Source organism: Aethalodelphis obliquidens, unplaced genomic scaffold, assembly GCF_003676395.1.
Source record: "Aethalodelphis obliquidens isolate GAN/ISIS:26980383/991018 unplaced genomic scaffold, ASM367639v1 scaffold41, whole genome shotgun sequence".
NCBI classification, from domain to species: Eukaryota; Metazoa; Chordata; class Mammalia; order Artiodactyla; family Delphinidae; genus Aethalodelphis; species Aethalodelphis obliquidens.
Window position 1 is genome coordinate 16,333,685 of NW_020837985.1, and position 20,184 is coordinate 16,353,868.

The 20,184-nt window shown below is 63.6% G+C and overlaps 2 protein-coding genes across 3 annotated transcripts; both read left to right on the forward strand.

The window, feature by feature from the left end:
• The first annotated feature begins 55 nt into the window (after positions 1 to 55).
• On the forward strand, positions 56 to 11,329 carry PSCA (prostate stem cell antigen). Of its 2 annotated transcripts, XM_027078016.1 has the most exons (3): positions 4,708 to 6,305; positions 7,331 to 7,438; positions 7,715 to 11,329. In XM_027078016.1, the coding sequence occupies exons 1-3, from the start codon at positions 6,254 to 6,256 to the stop codon at positions 7,927 to 7,929; spliced, it is 375 nt and encodes a 124-aa protein (XP_026933817.1). In that variant the 5' UTR covers positions 4,708 to 6,253; the 3' UTR covers positions 7,930 to 11,329. The 2 variants fall into 2 exon arrangements, 1 of the variants encoding a protein (XP_026933817.1); XR_003427018.1 differs by lacking the exon at positions 4,708 to 6,305 and adding an exon at positions 56 to 820 and having other exon boundaries at positions 7,331 to 7,819.
• A 2,430-nt stretch (positions 11,330 to 13,759) lies between these two features.
• THEM6 (thioesterase superfamily member 6) lies at positions 13,760 to 17,827 on the forward strand. Its single transcript, XM_027078013.1, has 2 exons — positions 13,760 to 14,402; positions 16,548 to 17,827. The coding sequence occupies exons 1-2, from the start codon at positions 13,890 to 13,892 to the stop codon at positions 16,659 to 16,661; spliced, it is 627 nt and encodes a 208-aa protein (XP_026933814.1). The 5' UTR covers positions 13,760 to 13,889; the 3' UTR covers positions 16,662 to 17,827.
• Positions 17,828 to 20,184: the final 2,357 nt, after the last annotated feature.

The window sequence follows — 20,184 nt, forward strand, 5'->3', positions numbered from 1 at the left end:
GGGGACTCGGCGTTTCTGTGTCTCCGCGGGTAGCGGCGGGCGCGCGGTGACCGTAGGCTCGGATTCGGAGATGGGTGCATCTCTGGGCCGAAAAGGCGGGGCCTCTTGTCCTGGGCAGGGGTGGCAGCAGGGCAGGGTGGGCCCGGCGCCCCCAGCCGGGAGGCCTCGAGTGGGGACGTTTCTGATGAAGGAGGGCAGTGTTTGAGCCCCTCCCTTTGCGAAGTCCACCGGCCAACGCTGTTTTCCTCCTCTCTGGCCTCATCTACCCCTAATTTAGATGATTTGGATGATGAGATTTGAAATTTCTGAGCTGGGGAGACTTGGATGAGATTCAGACTTGAGTTGATGCTGTAATGAGTTGAGATTTGGGGGACCTTCGGATGGGGTGAATGTATTTTGCATGGGGGGGCAGAGGACGTCCAAGCTCGAATCCCCAGAACCGGTGACTGGGTCACCTCACATGGCATCAGGGACTTTGCAGATGCAATTGCGTTACGATTTTTGAGATGGGAGATTATCCCGATTATGAGGATGGGCCCGGTGTCATCACAGGGTCCTCATAAGAGGGAGGAAGGAGGCACAGAGCCGGAGAAGGATGTGAGGATGCAGGCAGAGGGAGAAAAAGAGATGTGACAGGAGCCGCAGGATGGAGTGTGCGCCTAGAAGATGGAGGAGGGGGCCACCAGCCAAGGAATGCAGGGCCTGCAGGAGACGGAAAAGAGCCTGCAGAAGGAAAAGAGCCTGCAGAAGGAACCAGCTCTGTGGACACCTTGATTTTTAGCTCCGTAAGGCTCGCGTCAGACTTCGAACCTCCAGAACTGTAAGATGATAAATGTGTGGGGGTTTTGGGGTGGTTTTTTTTTGCGATACGGGGGCCTCTCACTGTTGTGGCCTCTCCCGTTGCGGAACACAGGCTCCGGACGCGCAGACTCAGCGGCCATGGCCCACGGGCCCAGCCGCTCCGCGGCATGTGGGATCTTCCCGGACCGGGGCACGAACCCGTGTCCCCTGCATCGGCAGGCAGACTCTCAACCACTGTGCCACCAGGGAAGCCCTGTGTGTTGTTTTAAGCCCAGTTTATGGTCATGTGTTGCAGCAGCAACAGGGAGCTAGGATAGATTTGAATAGTTCTCTCCCTCTTCGTTCACCTTCTTCCCTTGGCTCCCAGGACGCGACCACCCCTGGCCCTCCTTCCTCACCCTCCCCTGCTGATTCCCAACGGGCCAGCTTCACCCCTCGGCTCTCTCCTCTCTGTCCACGCCCCCTCCTGGGATCTCCTCCAGTCTCCTGCTGTGCCTACCAGCAAAGGCAGGCAGCTCCCAAATTTATGCCTCCTGCCAGGACCCCTCCCGCAAACTCTAGCCGCCTGTGCCCTACCCAGCGTCCCGACGTACGTAGCCTTCTAACCCTCGAGCCGGCATTTCTACACCTGCGCTCGCACCCCTCCCCTGGCCGGGCTCCAGCTTCACACCACCCACCGCGGTGAGTGGCAGCTCCACGTCTCCATCGCTCCGGTCAAAAACGTGGAGTCGTCCCTGACTCTCTGTCCCCCCACCCCCACGCTCTGCCCTCCACAAGCAGGCAGCGTCTGGCCTCTGCTCACTCCCCCCAGGCCGCCCTGAACCCGCTGTTGCCTCCCCTGGCCCTGGCTTCTGCCCTTGCCCCCGGCGGACTGGAGGGCCCTTAGCCAGCGGGGTCTCCGGGGATGGTGAGGTTGACCCCAGGGAGGCCGGCTTCATCCCCGCATGGCACTCTGCTGCCACCTTGTGGGAACCGGATCTCTTGCTCCCGTCAGAACCTGCTGGGGCCGATGCTCCCTCGATCACACTGGGAGCCTCGGGCCTCGTCTCCAGGACTGAGTCCACTCAGGCAGAGAGGAAGGGGTCGGGAAGAGACAAGGAGAAGGAAGACCATCCCCTGGTGTCACATGAAGCCTGGCATGGAGGGCCCCCTCCCCCAAGTATCTCCCCAATGCACAGGGTCAGGCCCCCCACCAAGCCAGACTGTCCACAGCCCAAAGGCCTTGGAGAGGGTCTGGCTGGGCAGACGCCCCCTCACCGCCCCCTCCAGTGGCATCCCACGTGTCCCAGAAAGGTCCTCCTGGGCCACCAGGCCTGGCGAGGTCCTGCTCTCACTGTCTTCCAAGCCCACGGGGCTCCTGAGTGCTGCGGCCCCTCTGCCCATGGCCCTTGGCCTGCGCCATGCTGGGCACCCAGCCCAGGTTCCAGACCCTCGGGTGGAGAGATGTCCGGTCCCCCCAGAACCAGGGCGAGGGTTTCTCACAGCAGAGGGGACTTTACTTGGGGGCTGGGGGTGTGGCCGGAGCTCCTGGCTCCCCGACTTCGCTCGGGGAGGTAGGAGTGGACAGGAGAAGGGGGGCCGGCTAGGGGCTCAGTCCTGAGAGGCACCGAGGCCCTGAGGACTCGGGAACACACGGGAGGGGCACCTCTGCGACCAGGGCTCTCTGGGGACAGAGACCCCTGAGCCCAGGACAGACGGTGTGGGGCTGGCGCACCGATCAGGTGGACGGGGTCTCAGTGTCCTGCACGCACACTCAGCTGTGGGACACGCATTTACACACGCCCTCCACGTGCACTGTTCACCCAGGAACACACCCTCACACATGCATCCCACAGGTCGCTCCTACATGCAGTTTTCACACACAGAGACACCCTCACAGAGTCGGAGCTTGCAGGACACGGCTTTAATTTTGAGAACCTATAATGGGGAGCCCGGCACTGTGGACGCTCTCCCCAATCTGTCAGGGATCTGGCAGTGCACCAGTTACCCTCCTGGTGATACATGCATTTTTCTAAAGGAAAATGTCTACAAATGTGGAAGAGAATTCAGTTGCAGTTTTGCAGTATACCCCATCTTTATTTTTTTTATTAATTCTGCATAAAATAATGAATTCATCCAAAACTGATGTCCATGGAAGTGTGGAACCACGTGGCAGCCCCAGGAGGTGGCAGTGGCCCGTTGGTAAGGAACCCCTGTGAGGCGGGTCTACCCTACACAGCCTGCCTCCCCGCAGTGCCCAGCCCCACCACCAGCCCTAGCAGCCCCAGCTTCACACTGACAAGATCAGGGAAATCTCTGAGCTATGTGAACAGGCAGGGTTTCCAGGGAACCCAACCGGTTTGGGCGGGCAGGTGGAGGGCCACGAGAGAACAGGAAAATCTGGAGTCCTAGGAGGTGGCCGCAGAGCAGAGGAAAGGAAGGGGGCTAAGGGGAAGTCACATCGAAGCCACACCTCGACCCCATTCCTGTGTGGAGGGACCGCAGGCAGTCACGGGAAAGCCCCACAGGCCTTCCCGGAAAGCTGGATCCCACCGAAGGATCCAGGCTCCACTGAGGCTCACTGCATGCCCAGTGCATGAGTGACGGGATGGCGCTCAGCATTGGCCCAGGGTCGGCGCTCAGACTTTGACCCCAGTGAGAGCTCAGTTTGGGGCCCAGGTCAGAGCTCAAACTGTTATTAGGAGTGGAGTTTAATAACTGTCCACAGGGCATCACAGCCGTGGTCTTCTATATTTGAGTCATGTCCATTAGGTCATCTATCTCGGTCAGCTTGGGCTGCCATAACAAAATACCAGTATGGGTGACATAAACAAGAGAATTTTTTCTCTTCCAGTTCTGGAGCGCAGCAGTCTGAGATCAGCGTTCCTGGGCGGGCAGGTTCTGGTGGGGACTCTATTCCTGGTTTGCAGGTGGTTCCCTCGTACTGTATCCTCGCGTGGTAGAGAGAGCTGGCGCCACATCTTCTCAGGTCACCGAATCCCATCGTGAGGGCCCCAACCTCATGACCTCATCCAACCCTGAGGCCCCCTCTCTGAAAACCATCAGGCTGGGGGTTAGGGCTCTAACATATGAATTAGGGGAGGACACAGTTCAGCCTATAGCACTGCACCCTTGGCCCTCGAAATTCACGTCCTTCTCACATGCACGGTGCATTCCCGTCATCCCAATAAGCCCAGGAGTCTTAACTCATTACAGGGTCTGCACTAACCCCTAAAGCCCAAAGTCTCCTCCAGACCCTCTCTACATCAGACGTGGCCGAGTCCAGGTGGGATTCATCCTGGCAAATTCCTCTCTGGCTGTGAATCTGTGCAACCAGGCAAATTACGTGCCTCCAAAATACGGCAGAGATTCCCACCACAAAGGGAAACATCGTAAGGGAGAGTGGCGGGTCCCAACCCCAGCAAAGCGGCGTCACCGCCGGGGCTCCCGGCGGGTCCTGCCTGCGTCAGCCGAGGACTCCGTCGTGCTGTGCTGCGCACGGCAGGGTGTGGAGAAGCATTCTCGGCCTGCACCCCTGGACGCCAGGAGCGCCCCCATTCGGGCGACTGAAAATGTCTTCAGGCCCCGCCAAACGTCCCCTGGGCCACGGAAACGCCCCCATCTGAGAACCACTGCCTTACAGCAACCACTTCATATCAAATCACATCAGCGAACACACGGGCAACTGTCAATATTTGAAGAATGAGTGCTTCAGGCTGGTGCTAGGTGCTGGGTGCCTTGAACACAAAACAGATAAGAAAGGTCCCAGCCCAGGGCACCGCAGCTCCCCGTGAACTGGGGTGGGGGAGGGGCGCAGACGGGCAGCCCCACAAGGGAACAGTGAAGGCACAAACATTTTACATCCCACGTGAGGCAGCTGAGCTGAGGGGGCGGGGGGCGGGGGGGGGGCATGTTCGGAGAGAAAGTACCAGGCACGTAGCGTGGGCAAGGAAGGTGCGCCGGTGCAGGGGACACGCTCACCTCTGTGTGACCTTCAGCAAGTTCCTCCCTCTCTGGGCCCCAGGCTCCGAGGGACAGAGCCCGGCCTGGGGGGAGCTGGGGGGCTGGGGTCGGGGTAGACCCCAGGAGTGCTGTGAATCCCGGGAGGGCCGGGTCTCAGGGCACCCCTGGCCCACACTGCCCTGTCACCCGGCTCCCGGGCTGCCCCCCACTGCGAGGCATCCGCTGACCCTCAGCCTTCCCTGCGGCCCACAGAGCCCCTTCCCCTAAGGATGTTGCGCCTGGCAACATCCTTTCCACCCCTGACGTGCCCTGGGCCCTTTTCTGGGGGGTAAACCGAGGAGGGGAGTGAGATGTGCTCCACGAGGCCATCCACAGGGCCAGGAAGACCTGAGGAAATGAGAGGCCCTCTCCCCCTGTAGGAGGAGCTCGTCGCCCCCAGACACACCCTGGGGCCAGCAGGCAGTGGGTGCAGCCTGTGCCTGCCACCACCTGGTCGACACTCCAAGGGGTCCCAGGGAGACTGGGCACAAAGGGAGGGTCAGGCTGAGAGGGCAGCAGCAGCCAGGAGCCACCGGCCCTCCCTGGTGCAGAGGAATGAGGGGAAGGGCCAGTCCCAGAGGCTGGCTGGAGCTGCTGTGATGGGAGAAGGCTGGTGACGTGGATGCAGCTGCCGCCATGGTGGCCCAGGCGTCAGGTGCGGCAGAACAGGTGGCCTGACTGCTGAGCATCTCATCCTCAGGTCTTGGCCAGTGGAAGCCTTCATAGGATCCTTATGGGACCCAGGACACAAACAGGGTGGAGAGGGGGCCTGGGTCTGGATGGAAAATATCTGGCCCAGTGCTGAGCTCTTGTCACCTCCTCGTCCCGCAGAGGCTACTGACGCGGCATTTCCAGGACTCCCTTGCAGCTAAAGTGCCACGGTGTGGTGGGGTTTTGAGTGAGGTCATGAGGGTGAGGCCCGCAGCTCCGGCCCGTATGCTGTGCTCCACACCTGTGCGCCCTGGCAGCCTCCCCAGAAGGTCCCCACCAGGCCCCCTCTCTGCAGCCCACATTTCCTTCCTGCTGATTGTGCCGTCTGATCAAGGCCTGTCACCCCAGTGGGACTCAGCCACAGGGGTCAGCATGGCTCCCACACAGAGCACAGTGGGGCCGAGAGAGGGGCCCTCAACCTGGGTCAAAGACAGGAGTGAGTGAATCTGGGGAATACGCTCTCCTTTCTCTGGCCTTGCCGCCCCTCTGAGGTGGTGGAGAAGTGGTCTGGGGCCCCGTCCTGGGGCGGCTGAGAAATGGCCCCTGCCCCGGGCAGGCTCTGCCTTCCCGAAGCAGAAAGAAGGCCAAAGGGAGCGGGAGGGTGCAGCCGTTTGGGGGCTGGAGATTGGGACCTGCCCCGCCCTGGGGCCCTGCAGCCAGGAAGCTACTGGTGTTGACTGTGGGCGGCCACCCCCCCACCCCAGCCAGCAGAACAATATAAAGCCGCCCAAGGTCTGCTCCCTGCTGCCCACCCACCACCATGAAGGCTGTCCTCCTTGCCCTGCTAGCCGCTGTCTTGGCCCTGCAGCCAGGTGAGACTGCAGGGGGCCACAGGGCAGTGTGGGGGGAGCAGGGCCGGGGGTGGGGGAAGGGGGGATGATCGAGGAAGGCCAGAGGGGCAGAGAGGAAGGAGGGGGCAGGCTGGGCGGAAGGACACGAGGCAGGGGTGCGGAGAAGGGGCTTTGACCCCACCCAGCTCCCCCTGGGGCAGCTCTTAGTGCAGCGAGGATACCGGGTCATCTCCTAGCTGTCCCCCGAGGCGGGAGCAGGCCGGGCAGCGCGGGGGTCTCTCATCCAGTGCCGTGGGGCTGGCCTGGCTGCTGGAGGGATGCGCAGAGAGCCTGTGGAGTGGGTGAGGGGCACAGGGGCAAAGGGCCTCAAGTGAAGAAGGGCCACAGAGGGACGGAAGGAAGAGGTCCTTCTGCCCAGGCCCAGCCCCGGCTTCTGATGTGGGCAGCAGGGGTAGGCTGTGGGCCTGCACTGCTCCAGTCTGGACTCGGGCCTGGTAGGGACTCTCCCGGCCCAGGGCCCCGGGTGATCAGTAAAGGCCTCAGAGCCTCAGCTCCCTCTTCTGGGAAGCAGGGATCGTGGTGGTGCCCGAGGACACACGGGTCGGCCGGCGTGTGTGGTGCCCGAGCACAGGCTGGCCGCGGGGAACCTGTTGGCACTGGGGTGACGTGGATCCCAGCTTCATCGTTTTACCCAGAGGAGACCTAATCCTCATGACAGCTGGGGCCACTGCCCCCAGGGACAGAGCAGGGCCGGGCCAGGGGCGCACCTACGGGCTCACAGCTCCGGGTCGGGGGGAGGGGGATGCTGAGAGGGAGTGTGAAGGGTCCTGTCCATCCTGCCCTCACCTGCCTGGTGTGCGTCCCTCTCAGGAGCGTGGGCATCATAACAGGGCCTTAGAGGCAAGGGGGTGGGCGTGGGGCCCTCCCTGTGAGGGGGCCCCCAGTTTGTGTGTGACCTATGAGAAAAAGAGGTTCCCCCCATACCCCCGCAGCGTGGGAGGGCAGGCGGGGCAGCCTCTGAGCTCCACCCCACCCCCACCTTGCAGGCACCGCCCTGCAGTGTTACTCCTGCCAGGCCGAGGTCAGCAACCAGCAATGCCAGCACGTGCAGAACTGCAGCCACTCTGAGACCCAGTGCAGGACTGAGCGCATCCGTAAGTGGCCCTGCTGTCCCCGCAGGCCTCCCTGTGCCCCTGCCCTGCCCCCTGCACCATCCCCTAGAAGCCCTGCACCTTCCCTCCACTGGCAGGGATTCAAAGGGCCTGGGATTAGGTCTCTACGCTGGACTGTTCATCCTTCTGTCCACCTGCCCACCTGCCCACTTGTTCTCCTGTCCACACATAAATATAGATGCCCAGCTTCCCATCTATATTTGGTGGGTGAGTATCCAGGGCCCGGCCCTCGCCCAGTGGTCCCCATGCCTCGCCCAGGTGCTGCTGATCTCCTGACCTTCATCAGCAAGGGCTGCAGCTCGCACTGTGTGGAGGACTCAGAGAACTACTACGTGGGCGAGAAAAACGTCACATGCTGCTCTACTGACCTGTGCAACGCCAGCGGGGCCCACGCCCTGCAGCCGGCCATTGTCACCCTGACGCTGCTCACCGCTCTTGGTGTGCTGCTGTTCTGGGGCCCCAGGCAGCTGTAGGATCCAGGAGGACCCTGTTGTGTCCCATGCTGGGCAGTGGTGCCCAGGGGCCCGGGGGGCACTCCTCACACACACCCGATCCAGTCATGGCCCCTTCTGAACCCTAACTCAGGTTGGACGATGCCCCTCTGCCCTTTCCAGCCCTCCCTGGCTCCCTCCAGGACTCCTGCCCAGCTGCCACCGCCCGGCAGGCTGCGCTCTGTGATGTGGAACAGCGTGCAGATGGCCCATCAGACCCCCTCCCAATATTCCGACCCACCCCTTAACCTTCACTCAGGCACTTCTTCCTCCAGGAAGCCTTCCCTGCTTGCCCCCTCCACGAGCTGAGCCAGGTCCTGTCCGTGGTGTCCCCCGCACCCAGCATGAAGCAGGCTCTCAGGAGGGCCCCAAAAAGGCTGAGAGGAAATGTTCCGAGTAGAATTAGGGTCAGAGGTGTGAGGTCCTGGGAGCCCCAAGAGATGAAGCTTGGAGGGGGGAACAGCTCCCCATGTTCATAGGGGTCCTGGGGCAGCAACCCCAACACACAGTAGGCCCTTAATAAAGGCCCATGGGCTTGGTTGCAGAGAACCTGTCCTTGCATGCCTGCAGGCTGAGGTAAAGGTTGGGGTCCAGGGCTGTGAAAGGTTGCCACCTGGGGCCACGTCTGTGGCTGTGGCTGTGCCCTTGGCTCCGGCCAGGGCAGGAGCAAATGTCTGACTCCTGGAAGGGAGGACATTGCTGCAAGGCCGTGTCCCTGGGACCTCCCGGCTCTTGCTGTGTGGCCTCACACATGTTGCTCAACCTCTCTGAGCCTCAGATGCTCACTGGGACCCATCTCTGCTGTGAGTACTGACCCAGAGATTTCAAGGCATGGAGACATTTCTGGGTGGGAGGGGCTGCTGCTGCTGCACGAGGCCGCCAGAACCCCTGCGCTGTCCTCCCCCTTCAGCTTGAGGACAGCCCCTCTGTCTCTTTCTTCAATTACTTATTTTGTTTGTTGTAAGGGCTTCACACCCAGAGCAAAAAATTCAAACTGTACAAGAGGGTCCCCAGTGCTGAGCCAGTTCCCCAACCCCGACCGCGGGCCCCTCCCCTCTCTAGGATGCTCCCATCACACGCTTGGGGCTCCTTCCGGGGTAACTAACTGTGAGGCCTGGGGGAGCCCCAGGGGACACGGCCCCTGCCTGGCCTTTTTCATACCTGGGAAAGTCCTTTTGAAAACCCAGCTGGCCCCTGCCCTCGGGCACCAGGGCTCAGGGAGGGCCGGGCCCTGGGTGAGACCTGCCTGCACAGGACGGTGCTTCCAGCCCACACCAGGCGCTGGGTGGTGGATTAGGCAGGATTAGAACCCGGGTACTGGAGAGACCCTCCAGGTTGGCACAGCAGCAGGTGGGGTGGGGTCACACTCACCAGAGTCCAGGCCAGGGCACAGGGAGCCCCAGGCAGCCCAGTGTTGCGGGTGGTGACGTCCGGAGGGCAGAGGAGACCAGAGGTCCCCGCACTCAGAGCCCACGACAACCCACACCTTAGCGCCTCCCTGTGGAGGGGTGCTCCGCCCTGGGGCCAAGGCTCATGGAGGTGAGGTGCCCTGGGCCCCAGTGGTTTGAATTCTTTGGGTCAACATGAGAGGAGAGAGATGGCGGGTGGGTCCCCATGCCCTGTAACCCAGGGCCTCCTCTCGCCTCCTGAGCCGTCCCTGAGGTCACGCAGCCTTGAGCCTCCAGAAGAGGGACAGGCCCCGGGAGGCGCAGGAGCGCTCCCGACCCAGCACTGTGGGGCAGGTCTCCCCCTCCCGCAGGATGGAGGGCTGACGGGGGCTCTGCCTCTCCAAGGGTGAGGACAGCATGGGGGCCACCTGCAGGGGCAGCCCAGGGTCCCTGAGCCGGCCCAACGCAGCGTCTGGACTGGGACCCCCACCCGCTCCACCCCACACCATTTCATCGTCAGAAACTGTGGGAAAGCAAGAAAGAGGAAGTGCAGAACCCTCTCCCCACGCCCTAGGATGGTCCCCATTTTCCGCCCCCGTTTTCACCCTCATGGTGACACTTCCTGTGCAAGAATAAGGAGCATCCTGCGAGTTACACACCTGGTCACACTCTCTTCAGGAAACCGCTTTTTTTTTTTAAACCTCTATCTCTCCTTGGTAAGGACGAGACACCCCGTGGTGGCTGAGGTGATCCTCCGGACAGACCGACGTGTTTTTGTTTTTAAGATGCCACTTGCCGAGCACCTTCCGTGGGAGAGACACTGTCCTGGTCTGTCTGCATCTAGAGTAATAGGTGACGACAAAAGCAGACATGGCATAGCGCTCACCACGGGCCGCGCACTCCTCTGCCGCCTCCCTTGCAGTCATTCATTCATTCCTCCCCCCTTGGGGGCAGGGCTGTGCAGAGGAGGAACCCGAGGCAGAGAGAGGTGAAGCAACTTGCCCAAGATCACACAGTTAGTTAGAACTGGTGAGGCTGCATTCCAACCCCGGTAGAAAGAGGCCCAGAGAGGTGAAAGAGCTGACCCAGGGTCACACAGAGGGCTCCTGCCCACCCCAAATCGGGCCCCTGAGTGGGCATCTCCCGCCCTGGCCCCAGCTCCCAGCCACACCCAGTCCTGGGCTTTCCTCCCCTGAGGACTCTGGCTCGGCCGGACATCTCTCCGCCAGGGCTGAGGTTGATGACTGGTCTGGCTCCCTGGGGATGTCCCCACCCTCCCCACTGGACTCCAGCTGCAGCAGGAAGTCAAGCTAGATGGGAAGGAGAGTGGGTCTCTAGCAGGTGCTGTGCAGTCCTGGAGTACCCCAGGGGGCCCTTCCTGAGTCAGAAGAGATGCAGAGTTCTTGCCCAAGCGCCCACAGCTTCAGGGCGCAGAGCTGGGACCCCATCCATCCACCCCACAAAAGCTGTGGGGTGTTGGGGCAGCCCGCAGGTGAGCAGTTCGCCTGTGCCCAATGCTTGGACCACCACCGTGGCCCGCTGCCTGAACGTCAGCACATGCCCTGGGGGCCCAGGTCTGCCTCACCAGGGACGCTGGCTCCGGGACTCGCCCTGGGCAGACAGCACCCAGAAAAGAACCCCAGCACAGAAGTAATCGAGTCGGTCTCCCCCAGGGCTGCGATAGAGCTACCCCCTGTTAGGGAGACCGCCCCCTTTTTACGGAACTGAGTTTCAGGTCCACGATGGGCCGGTCCCCCAGTTCGCACTGCGGACAAACAGGTCTGCGCCCTCGCGACCCTGGTTCTGTTCCGCCCGCAGGCTACCCCTTCGTGGCACTGTGGTGGTGACCAAGGCGTGCGCGGACCCATGCGAGCCCTCGAACGCGGACGGGCTAGGCCAAAAGGGCCACAGAGCTGCTGCCGCCAGGATCCGTGCCCCGCGCGGGGCGCTGCTGGGGGCCGGGCCGGGCCGGGCCGGGCGGGGCCCGGGAGCGACTCTGGGGGCGGGGATGGGCGGGGCTTGGGCGGGGCCGGGGCGGGGCCGAGGTTGGGTCCCGGTCCAGGGGCTTCCCGCCGCGTTCCGGCCACTCGCACCGCTGCTCCTGTTTTGCCGGGCGGCATCCTGAGCCTCTGCTCCTCTTGGGTCTGGAGCCTCGAATCCAAGCAGGCAGCCGCTAGAACTTAGGCTGCGGGACTACCTCTGGCGGTGACGCCCGGTGCTACCCAGACACGAGAGTCCTTGAGGAACCAAGGGGACCCAGAAGTACCCCTCCTCTGCTCCTCCACCCTGCTGGATACTCCAAGCCAGGGCCGAGGGAAGGGATCGAGGTTCCGCGCCCAGGACTCCTTCCAGCCTCCCAATAAACGGCCAGTGACCCATCACAAGATGCCTGCGTCCATTGTGTGGGACTGAAGCGGCCCGATGGTGGGGGGAGGGGGGCACAGAAGGCGCTGGTCCTTACAGCATTCACGTTTTGAGCGCCCTCGGTGCACCGGGCATCCCGCTGGCCCTGGACTTTGGCAATCAACGAGACAGACCAGGCCCTGGCCTCCTGGCCTCAAGGTCCAGCAGGGAGAGAGCACCCCCTGCCTACGGATCATATCTGTGAGTAAAAGTGGAGTGAGACCAGGGCTCTGGGGATCTAGCCCAGTCCGGGATTCAGGAAAGGGGCAGATGGGGCAGGGAGGGTCCCCTGGCAGGGACAACAGCATGTGCAGTGTGTGTGTGTGTGTGTGTGTGTGTGTGTGGTGTTGGGTGGCCTCCTGGATAGCAGAAGCTCAGAAGGAAGCCAGGTGGGTAGGGCGGTGGGGGGAGCACAGGCTGTGAGGAAGTTGGGGGCAGGGGTCTCATAAGCTCCCGGCTGGATTCCCATTCACCAAACTTCACTGACATCTCCAGAACCAGGTCTCTAGCTTCGGGGCCCTCCCTGGGGGGACGGGACAAGGTGGGTGACAAGGAGGCTGTGTTCTCAGAGGAGCAGCAAAGGGGGGCTCCAAGAACATGTCATTCTTCTATTCGCCCTGAGAAGCTAGCTCATCCCTGGACAGACAGCTCAGAGCCAAGCCAGGGCAGGGAGAGCATTACAGGGACACGCGCGAGCAGTGTGCGGGAAGGGCCTTCTTACCGCCAGGGCTTCCTAGGGCAGCTGGGCCTGCCCTGATAGGAAACGAGCTCCCTGTCCCTGGGAGTATCCAAGCAGATCTAAGGCCCAGGAAAACCCAGACCCCACTCTGCCCAGCTGCTGGCCCCAGAAGCAAAGCCAGAAAAGCAGCAAACAGCCTCTGCCCTGACAGTGAACGTGGCATGGGAGCCCGCCCAGCCCCAGCGTGGACTGTGGAACAGGGCTACCCCTGGATCTCCTTCTTCAGGGGCTTTCAAGAACCCCGCAACCCGAGCCCAGGCTGGGTGTGGACTGGATGAAAGTCCAGTTGCCTCAGTCCAGCTGCTGCCAGATGCATTCTCAGAGCCTTGGGACCTCAGCGATCACTCCTTAAACCCACCCATCCCGGGACTCCAGTACTGACCTAAGGAGGCGGCCTCCAGGGTCACTGGCAAACACCTTCGTTGGAGAGGCCTGGAGGCCGGCCGGCCGGGCCTTCTCTGGGCCTTCCATCCTGGCCTCGCAGAAAAGAGGAAGAGGACACCTACTGTGCGTGGCAGTCTGCCAGGCCAGGCGTCCCTAGTGCCTAAGGCAAGGCCTTTGAATCGATTGCTGAGTCATTTACTGACTCTTCCCTCTCAATCCGGGACGTTATTTGCTCCAACTTCAAAAAGTGCAAAGGGTGGAAATGCTTGGAAATGAGGCTGCGGTTATCAGGACCTTTGGGGAGGAAGGGGTGAATGTGGGGGGAGGGGTAATGAAGTTACAGGCTGAGACTGAAAAGGTGTATTGGGGCCAGACTGAGATACTCCCTGAACCCGCCGCATATGGGGCTGTCGCCCTGCGAAAGTGGGGAGCCAGCCCCTGGTGGTTCTGGAGTAGAGGAGGGTCGGTTTCCAGCAGCCTCCAAGCAGCGCCGCTAGGGACCGGCCTATGTCCATGTGTCCTGCCAAATTCCACAGCCTAGGCCGGGGAAGTGCTGGAGACTCTGACCCTCGGAGATCAGAGGCGGAATCTCCAGGGTCACTCCAAGTCTTAAAGAGCCAGGGAAAGGCGCGAGGGGCTCGCGCTCGCAGAGGGCGGGCAACGCTGCGGGAGACCCGGAACGCTCCTGCGCCTGCAGCGCGGGGAGTCACCGCCAGATGCCGCTGTGGTGCTCGGAGCGCCGCCCTGTGCCCCGCCCGCTCCGGGGAAAGCAAAAGCGGCGCGGGCTGCGGGGGTGGGACGGACCACTGAGAGCGGGGAGGGGGGGCCCGGAGCGGGGGGCGGGGCTCCGCGCAGGCCTCCGGCGCGTCTCCCCCCTCAGCCAGCCTCGCGAGATGGTTCGCTCCGGCCGCGCTGCGCTCAACGGTTCCCAGGCTGGCCGGCAGAGCTGGGGCATCAGGGCTGCATTGCCGCGCGCACTGTTGGCACCAGCGCCGAGGGGCCGCAGCACCGCTGCGCCCGCCGCCGCGATGCTGGGGCTGCTCATGGCGGTGCTGGCCCTGGCGCTCGCCTACTTCGCGCTGCTGGACGGCTGGTACCTGGTCCGCGTGCCGTGCGCGGTACTGCGCGCGCGCCTGCTGCAGCCCCGCGTCCGTGACCTCCTGGCTGAGCAGAGCTACTCGGGCCGCGTGCTGCCCTCCGACTTGGACCTGCTGCTGCACATGAACAACGCGCGCTACCTGCGCGAGGCCGACGTGGCGCGCGCCGCGCACCTGGCCCGCTGCGGCGTGCTCGGGGCTCTGCGCGCGCTCGGGGCGCGCGCCGTGCTGGCCGCTTCGTGCGCGCGCTACCGCCGCTCGCTGCGTCTGCTCGAGCCGTTTGAGGTGCGCACCCGCCTGCTGGGCTGGGACGACCGCGCCTTCTACCTAGAGGCGCGCTTCATCAGCCTGCGCGACGGCTTCGTGTGCGCGCTACTGCGCTCCCGCCAGCACGTGCTGGGCACCTCGCCGGAGCGCGTTGTGCAGCACCTGTGCAAGCGCCGGGTAAGCGTCCCCCGCCCCGAGCGCACTCCTCCCGCTGGACCCTGAGGACTCTTGGTCCCTGTCCCCCGCCCCTGGGGAAGGCCTGCCGCCTACCCCTTTTGGGGTGCCCCTGTCCGGCCGAGTACCGCTCCAGCCCTTTTCTTTGGACCCAGGGCCTTCTTCACTGATGCCATTCTTCTTGGGACCTCTCAGGGTCGCCTCATCAACTCTCTGTAGTCGGACTCAGCATGCTCCCCTCCTGCCATCCCTTATTAACCCCTCAAGGCTCCCTGCCCCACGCTACGCCTTTTCCAGAACAGGGAAGGCCAGACCAGGCGTCTCCCAAAGAGTCTAAGTGTGGCTTGGAGTGCGGAGCCGGCCTCACTGGTCCTTGGTTCTGAATGTAGCATGGAAGCCGGGTGGGGGTGGGGTGGGGAGATGGGGGCTGGGGCGTTAGTGAGGGGAGGTTGCTGGGAGTTCTCAAGGACCTGAGAGCTCTTTCACCCAGCTTAGACCTGAGGGGCTGGGTCACCATCACCTGGGTTAGGGGTGAGCCCTGAGCCCTGTAGAGCTGCAAGCCCTTCTGCCTTTTCCAGTTGGAGAAAAGGCTGCAGCACCTGCCTGGGGCTCAAGGCCCCTCCCCAGGGCCTGCTCCTCCCAGCACAGCCTGCTGCTGCATCATGGCACCTGGGCCCTGGGGATGCCGCTGCGGTGCTGGTTGCCAGGGCAGGCTCCTGCTGCAGGCACGTTCCTAAAAACATGCTTGGAGCCTCCATGCCAAAGCCAGGGCCCGCTGGGCCCCTAGGTGCCCTCAGGCAGGGTGCTGCCCTCTCTGGCCCTGGACAGGAGCAGAGGAGGGACACAGCCGCACGTTAGTCACGAGAGGCTACCCTTTCCTTTATATCGGAGGTGGGGAAACTGAGGCTCAGAGGGGCAATGCGAACTGCTTGAGGCTGCACGGTGGGCCACAGGCCCAGTCCCCTGGTTTTCTGTCTCTTTGAGTCAGGGACGCCCCCAAAGGGCCTGGATGCCTCCCACCCCGCACCCACAGAGGTGCTCTGCATGTCCCTTCATGCGTCAGGAGGCTGGGAGGGGATGGCCATCGAGGCTTTAAATCGACGGGCTGAGAGCTGCGAGCAGAAGGTGGAGGAGAGGGAGCCAGGGCCACTGTCCTGCAGGGGAGGGTGGTCAGGCGGGGGCTGATGGGTGAGACCTACATGAGAGGCAGAGGGCGCCCACACCATGGCATGGCGAGGACACTCGGCCACAGATGGCCAGGAGTCACCCGGCCTGAGCCTGTGGGTCGGGAGGGTCCCGGGTGCAGTCCTGGGTTTAGTGTAGGACAGGCTGGGCCCAGTGCCCAGAGATCTGCATGCTTAAAGGCTGGTTGGGGCAGCACGGCCTTGCAGGGAGAGCTGGGCTACAGCCAAGTCTGGACCTGGTGATTCCAGCTGGGCCGGGAGGAGGATGCTTCCGGGAGCCAAGCCTGGCTCTGCCCAGACTTACCCTGTGACCCGACTCTGAGCACCTCTGCCCAGCCTCCCTGACGCCCTGAGGTGGGCGGGCTTTCCCCCTCATTCCTGAGAGGCCTGCAAGTCCTCGGACCCCTCCAGCCTGGCCCAGCCCCTTGCCCCGTCACAAAATGGTGGCCCAGTTTGCAGGGAGGCGGCTAGTGTGGCTGAGCAGGAGGGCGCAGGAGCGCGGTGCTGAGCTGCGAGGTGGCGTCCGGCTCCTGTTGGCGCGCTGAGAGGGGGCCTCAGGCATGGCCCTGTCCTGGGCTGTCCCGGCAGAGCCGCTCTGACGTCGCTCCTGCCCCTCCATCCCCTGCCCTGCCTCTGGCCGCTCTGGGTCTCCCGTCGCCCCCCCCAACCAGCTGGCTTCAGAGGTTTTTGCCCCAGATCTGGGAATGTGCAGAGGGCTCAGTTGCCACCCAGTGGGGGAGACAGGCCTGATGAGGGGCGTGGTGCCCCGAGATCTGGGTTGGGGAGGAACCCGCACTGCAGACGCCTGGGAGGGGCTGGGGCTGGGGGACAGTGTGAGCCGAGGTCCAGACGTGTGAAGACAGCAGCCTGGCTGTCCCCGCCCCCCCGCCCCCCCACCCCGGCCCTGCTGGTCCCCATGGCAGCGGGCGGCCCGTGGGAGTCTCACCCTCGTCTTCCCCTGCAGGTGGAGCCCCCTGAGCTGCCAGCCGACCTGCAACACTGGATCGCCTACAACGAGGCCAGCAGCCAGCTGCTCCGGGCCGAGAGCGGGCTCGGCAGTGTTGTCAAGGACCAGTGAGCGCCACAGCCTACCCGCCCTGCCCACCAGCCTTGACCTCGGGGCAGCTGCCCACCCTTCCCTGCCTGCCAGGAGGCAGAGAGCGCAGAACGGGCTGGCCAGGCTGGGCTCTCTCTGAGCTGGAGTGGCCTTGCGACCGGCCCAGCCCCCTTCGCACGCCCAGGGCCCTCCCCCGCCCCCATTATTGATGCCCCTCTCCACCCCATCCCACGCGGAGCACGGGGTGCGGGTGACACAGGCACCCAGACCAGCTCCGATGCGCTCAGGATGATGACGATGGGCAAACTGGGAGGCCCAGGGCCCTTGGCATGCAGGCAGCGGGATTTGGGGGTGGCCCACCCAGCAGGTGCAGCCCCGTGTCCGTGTGTCTAGTTGGGGGAGAGTGCCTGGAGCAGGGGACTGGCTGGAGTTGCCCTGAGCACCGGAGCTTGGAGTCCGAGCTGCCGTGGGGATGAGGCCCAAGCAGTCCTGGAGGCAGGGCTGGGGCGGGCACGGCAAGGAGCTGGGAAGGATCAGAGCGGCATTTCAAGGCAGATCCCTCTGGCTGCGAGTGAGGGAAGGGGAGGCCCAGGGCAGAGTCTGGCAGACCAGGGGTCAGGCAGGCTGACCCAAGGGCACTCAGGAGGGAGGCCTGGCCACCGGGCTCCTGGGATGGGGGCAGGGCCTGCAGCAGAGGCTTGTGGCCCTGGAGAGTGTGCTGGGGCCAGTGCAGGTCAGATGGCACAGGGGCTCCAGTGGAGGTGGTGAACTGTCGTAGCTGGGGGTGTCCTAGCTGGGGCCTGCTGCTGAGGAGGGATTGGGGTGTGGGATTCTGCCTGGGTGCCCTCACCCATCTTCACCCTTCACCCTTCACCCCGGCTGGCTGGGGACAGAGGTCAGGGCTCTGGGTGTGGGATTGCTGCTTTCCCGTGTGGGGGGCTGCCCAGCGCAGGGTGCCTGCTCCCCTGTGCCCCTGCAGCTGCCCCCTCCGGCCCACGGGGCAGGCCAGAGCAGCTGGGGCCCAGGACTGCCCCCTTGCCACCCAGTCCACGACCCGCTGCCAGCTGGAGCCAGGAGCACAGCCACACCCCTCATGTGTCCCCACAGTGTCACCTGCCTCAACCACCGTGGGAACGCTGCAGTATTTCTGTTTTATTTAAAGAAAGCCCAAGAGTAAAGGGTCTTAAACGTGAGCTTGCTGGGGAGTCCTCATTTCCGAAGCCCTGGTCCCCCAGGGGTGTTTTCTGGCGTGGGGGTCTGTCGGGCTTGTTGGGTGAGCTTGGGGACCATGCTGGCAGGCTGGGATGCTGTCCACATTCCACAGAACATGGGGTCGAGGCCAGAAAGGAGCTGCCCCAAGCCCCTCCGGCCCTGGTCCTCTCCTCATCTGCAGTTTTCCACAGGGACTTGGGAGGTCATGCCCCAGAGTCTGGGTCTGGGCCCCCAGGCTCCTGGGGTCACCGGGCAGGGTGTGGGTGCCAGGGGGGTCAGAGGTCAGTGGGCCTTGATGCGTGGGGGCCAGGGGGAGCATAGGGGCTGTTCTGCAGGCTGCTCCATGAGGGCAGGGAGTGGGACCCCTGGGATGTAAGGCAGGTGAGTGATGGAGGTGTGGGTGGTGTCCGTGCTCTGACCACCTGCCCAGGAGGGCCCAGCACTGGGACCTGGGAAAGAAGGGCAGTTGGAAGCAGCTGGGTTTGCAAGAGGCATTCAGCGATGGGACAGTGGGGCTGGAGAGGCAGGGAGCAGGTCAGCGGTTTGCTGCCAGGGTGGTCGGCTGGGGCCTCGGCCCTGTCCACCTTTCCGGGCAGCCTGAGGGCCTTGGGGACTGATGGGCCGTGCCTCATGCCTGTCCTGAGCCAGTGGCCACGTGGGGGGCAGTTGGGCACCCGCACAGAATGTCTGTTTCTCTTTGTGTAAGAGGTGTTTGCACAGGTCCTGAGAGGTCGGGGGCAGGGGAGGTTGGGGGATCGTATTAGGTGTCTGAGCTGAGCATTGCCAGACAGGACAAGTTCCGGGGTGGGACCACAGATAGGAAATGGTGCGCGCAGATGATCTGAGCCTGGGCAGGTCCAGCCAGTGGTCCTAAGTGGCTAGCTGGGGCCCTGGAGCAGGACGGGGGGCTGCGGAGACAGGATGGGGGTGCCTGGGCGTGGTCTGACCCACTTGGCACTGTGTGTGTGTGTGTGTGTGTGTGTGTCAGAGAGAGAAGGGGTGTTCAGGATGGTCAAGGGCATCTGGGTTGCATGTGGCTGCCCCAGGGGCATGGGGACTTCTGTGTCCACTTCAGGGAGATGCACCCCAGCTGGGCAGGGGGAGGGGAGGCTCTCGGTCCACATTTGGAGGACAGGCCAACAGCAGAGGGGAGGAGGGTCCTTGTTGACTAGAGGGACTGGGGCCAGGGCTGGGGCTTTGGAAGTGTATCTGCAGCCTGGCTCTTGGGGCGAGTCCCACTCTGATCCCGTGGACTGGCCGCTTTTGTTGAGAAATTCAAGTGACTGTTTCAGCCCGCACGCGGGCCGGGCACTGGTTCTCCTCTGGGCCATGCTCCCCACCTCCCACAGGCCGATGGCTACAGGGAAGTCCGCGCCAGCACCCCACAACCCTGTGTTGTCTGTGGGGTATCTGGCCCCCAGGTGACCCCCCCGCCTGCCACCTGCCTGCAGGACACTCGGGGCGGGGGCAGGAGGGGCGCTGGAGCTCCTGGTGGGGGCAGTGGTGGCGTTCCACACCCTCATCTCTCCTTTTCTCGATTTTAACGTAATGGAAGAGGGACCCTTGCTCCTTTCCCTTGCCAGTGGGCAGGGGTGGGGGGTTGAGCAGCCCTTGGTAACCCTTGGTGGGCATCTCCCCTCCCTTTGCAGTTCTCTGTGACCCACCAGCTTCCCCATGACTGGAGGTGGGACGTGGGCACGGTCTGGCACCAGCTTCTTGCCTCTGAGGCCCCACGTGCCCGCAGATGGTGTGAGCAGCTGCCGGGCGCCCTCTGGCCACTCCTGAGGCTCCTCCGCCGCGGCCTCCCATCTCCCGGGGCGGGTGCGGGCCCACGGGCTGGGCAGAGACTTGGTGGGCCCCTTTGGGCTCAGACCACCTCACTGAGCTCCCGGTGGAGGTGTCGGCAGACGCATGACCTGGGTGCCCAGGGGAGGGGTCCGAGGGGCGCGTGCCGTCTGCTGGCCATGTCGGCGCAGGGCGGAGGCCCCACAGGTGCCTGCTGCCACCCACCTGCTCACCTGCTCTGCACCCCTAAAGAGCCCAGAGGTACCCTCCCTGTTGCTCCTCTGGTGAGGCTGAGGTGGGAGTGACTCAGCCTCCCACTCCTTGGGGTGAGGGTCCCTCCAAGTGTAGGGTCCATTAGGTGCTGTCTAGAAGTCTGGCCGCAATGCAGAGCGTGGAAAGTACCCAGCCCAGAGGCCCGATGGCACGGTGGGCAGAGACACCCTGGGCTCCCTCTGGCTCCCGCCTCTGCCTCCCTATAACGGGGCTGGAGCAAGTGACCACCAGGGACAGCTGGGAGCCACGTGAGGGAGGGGCAGGAGCCTGAGAC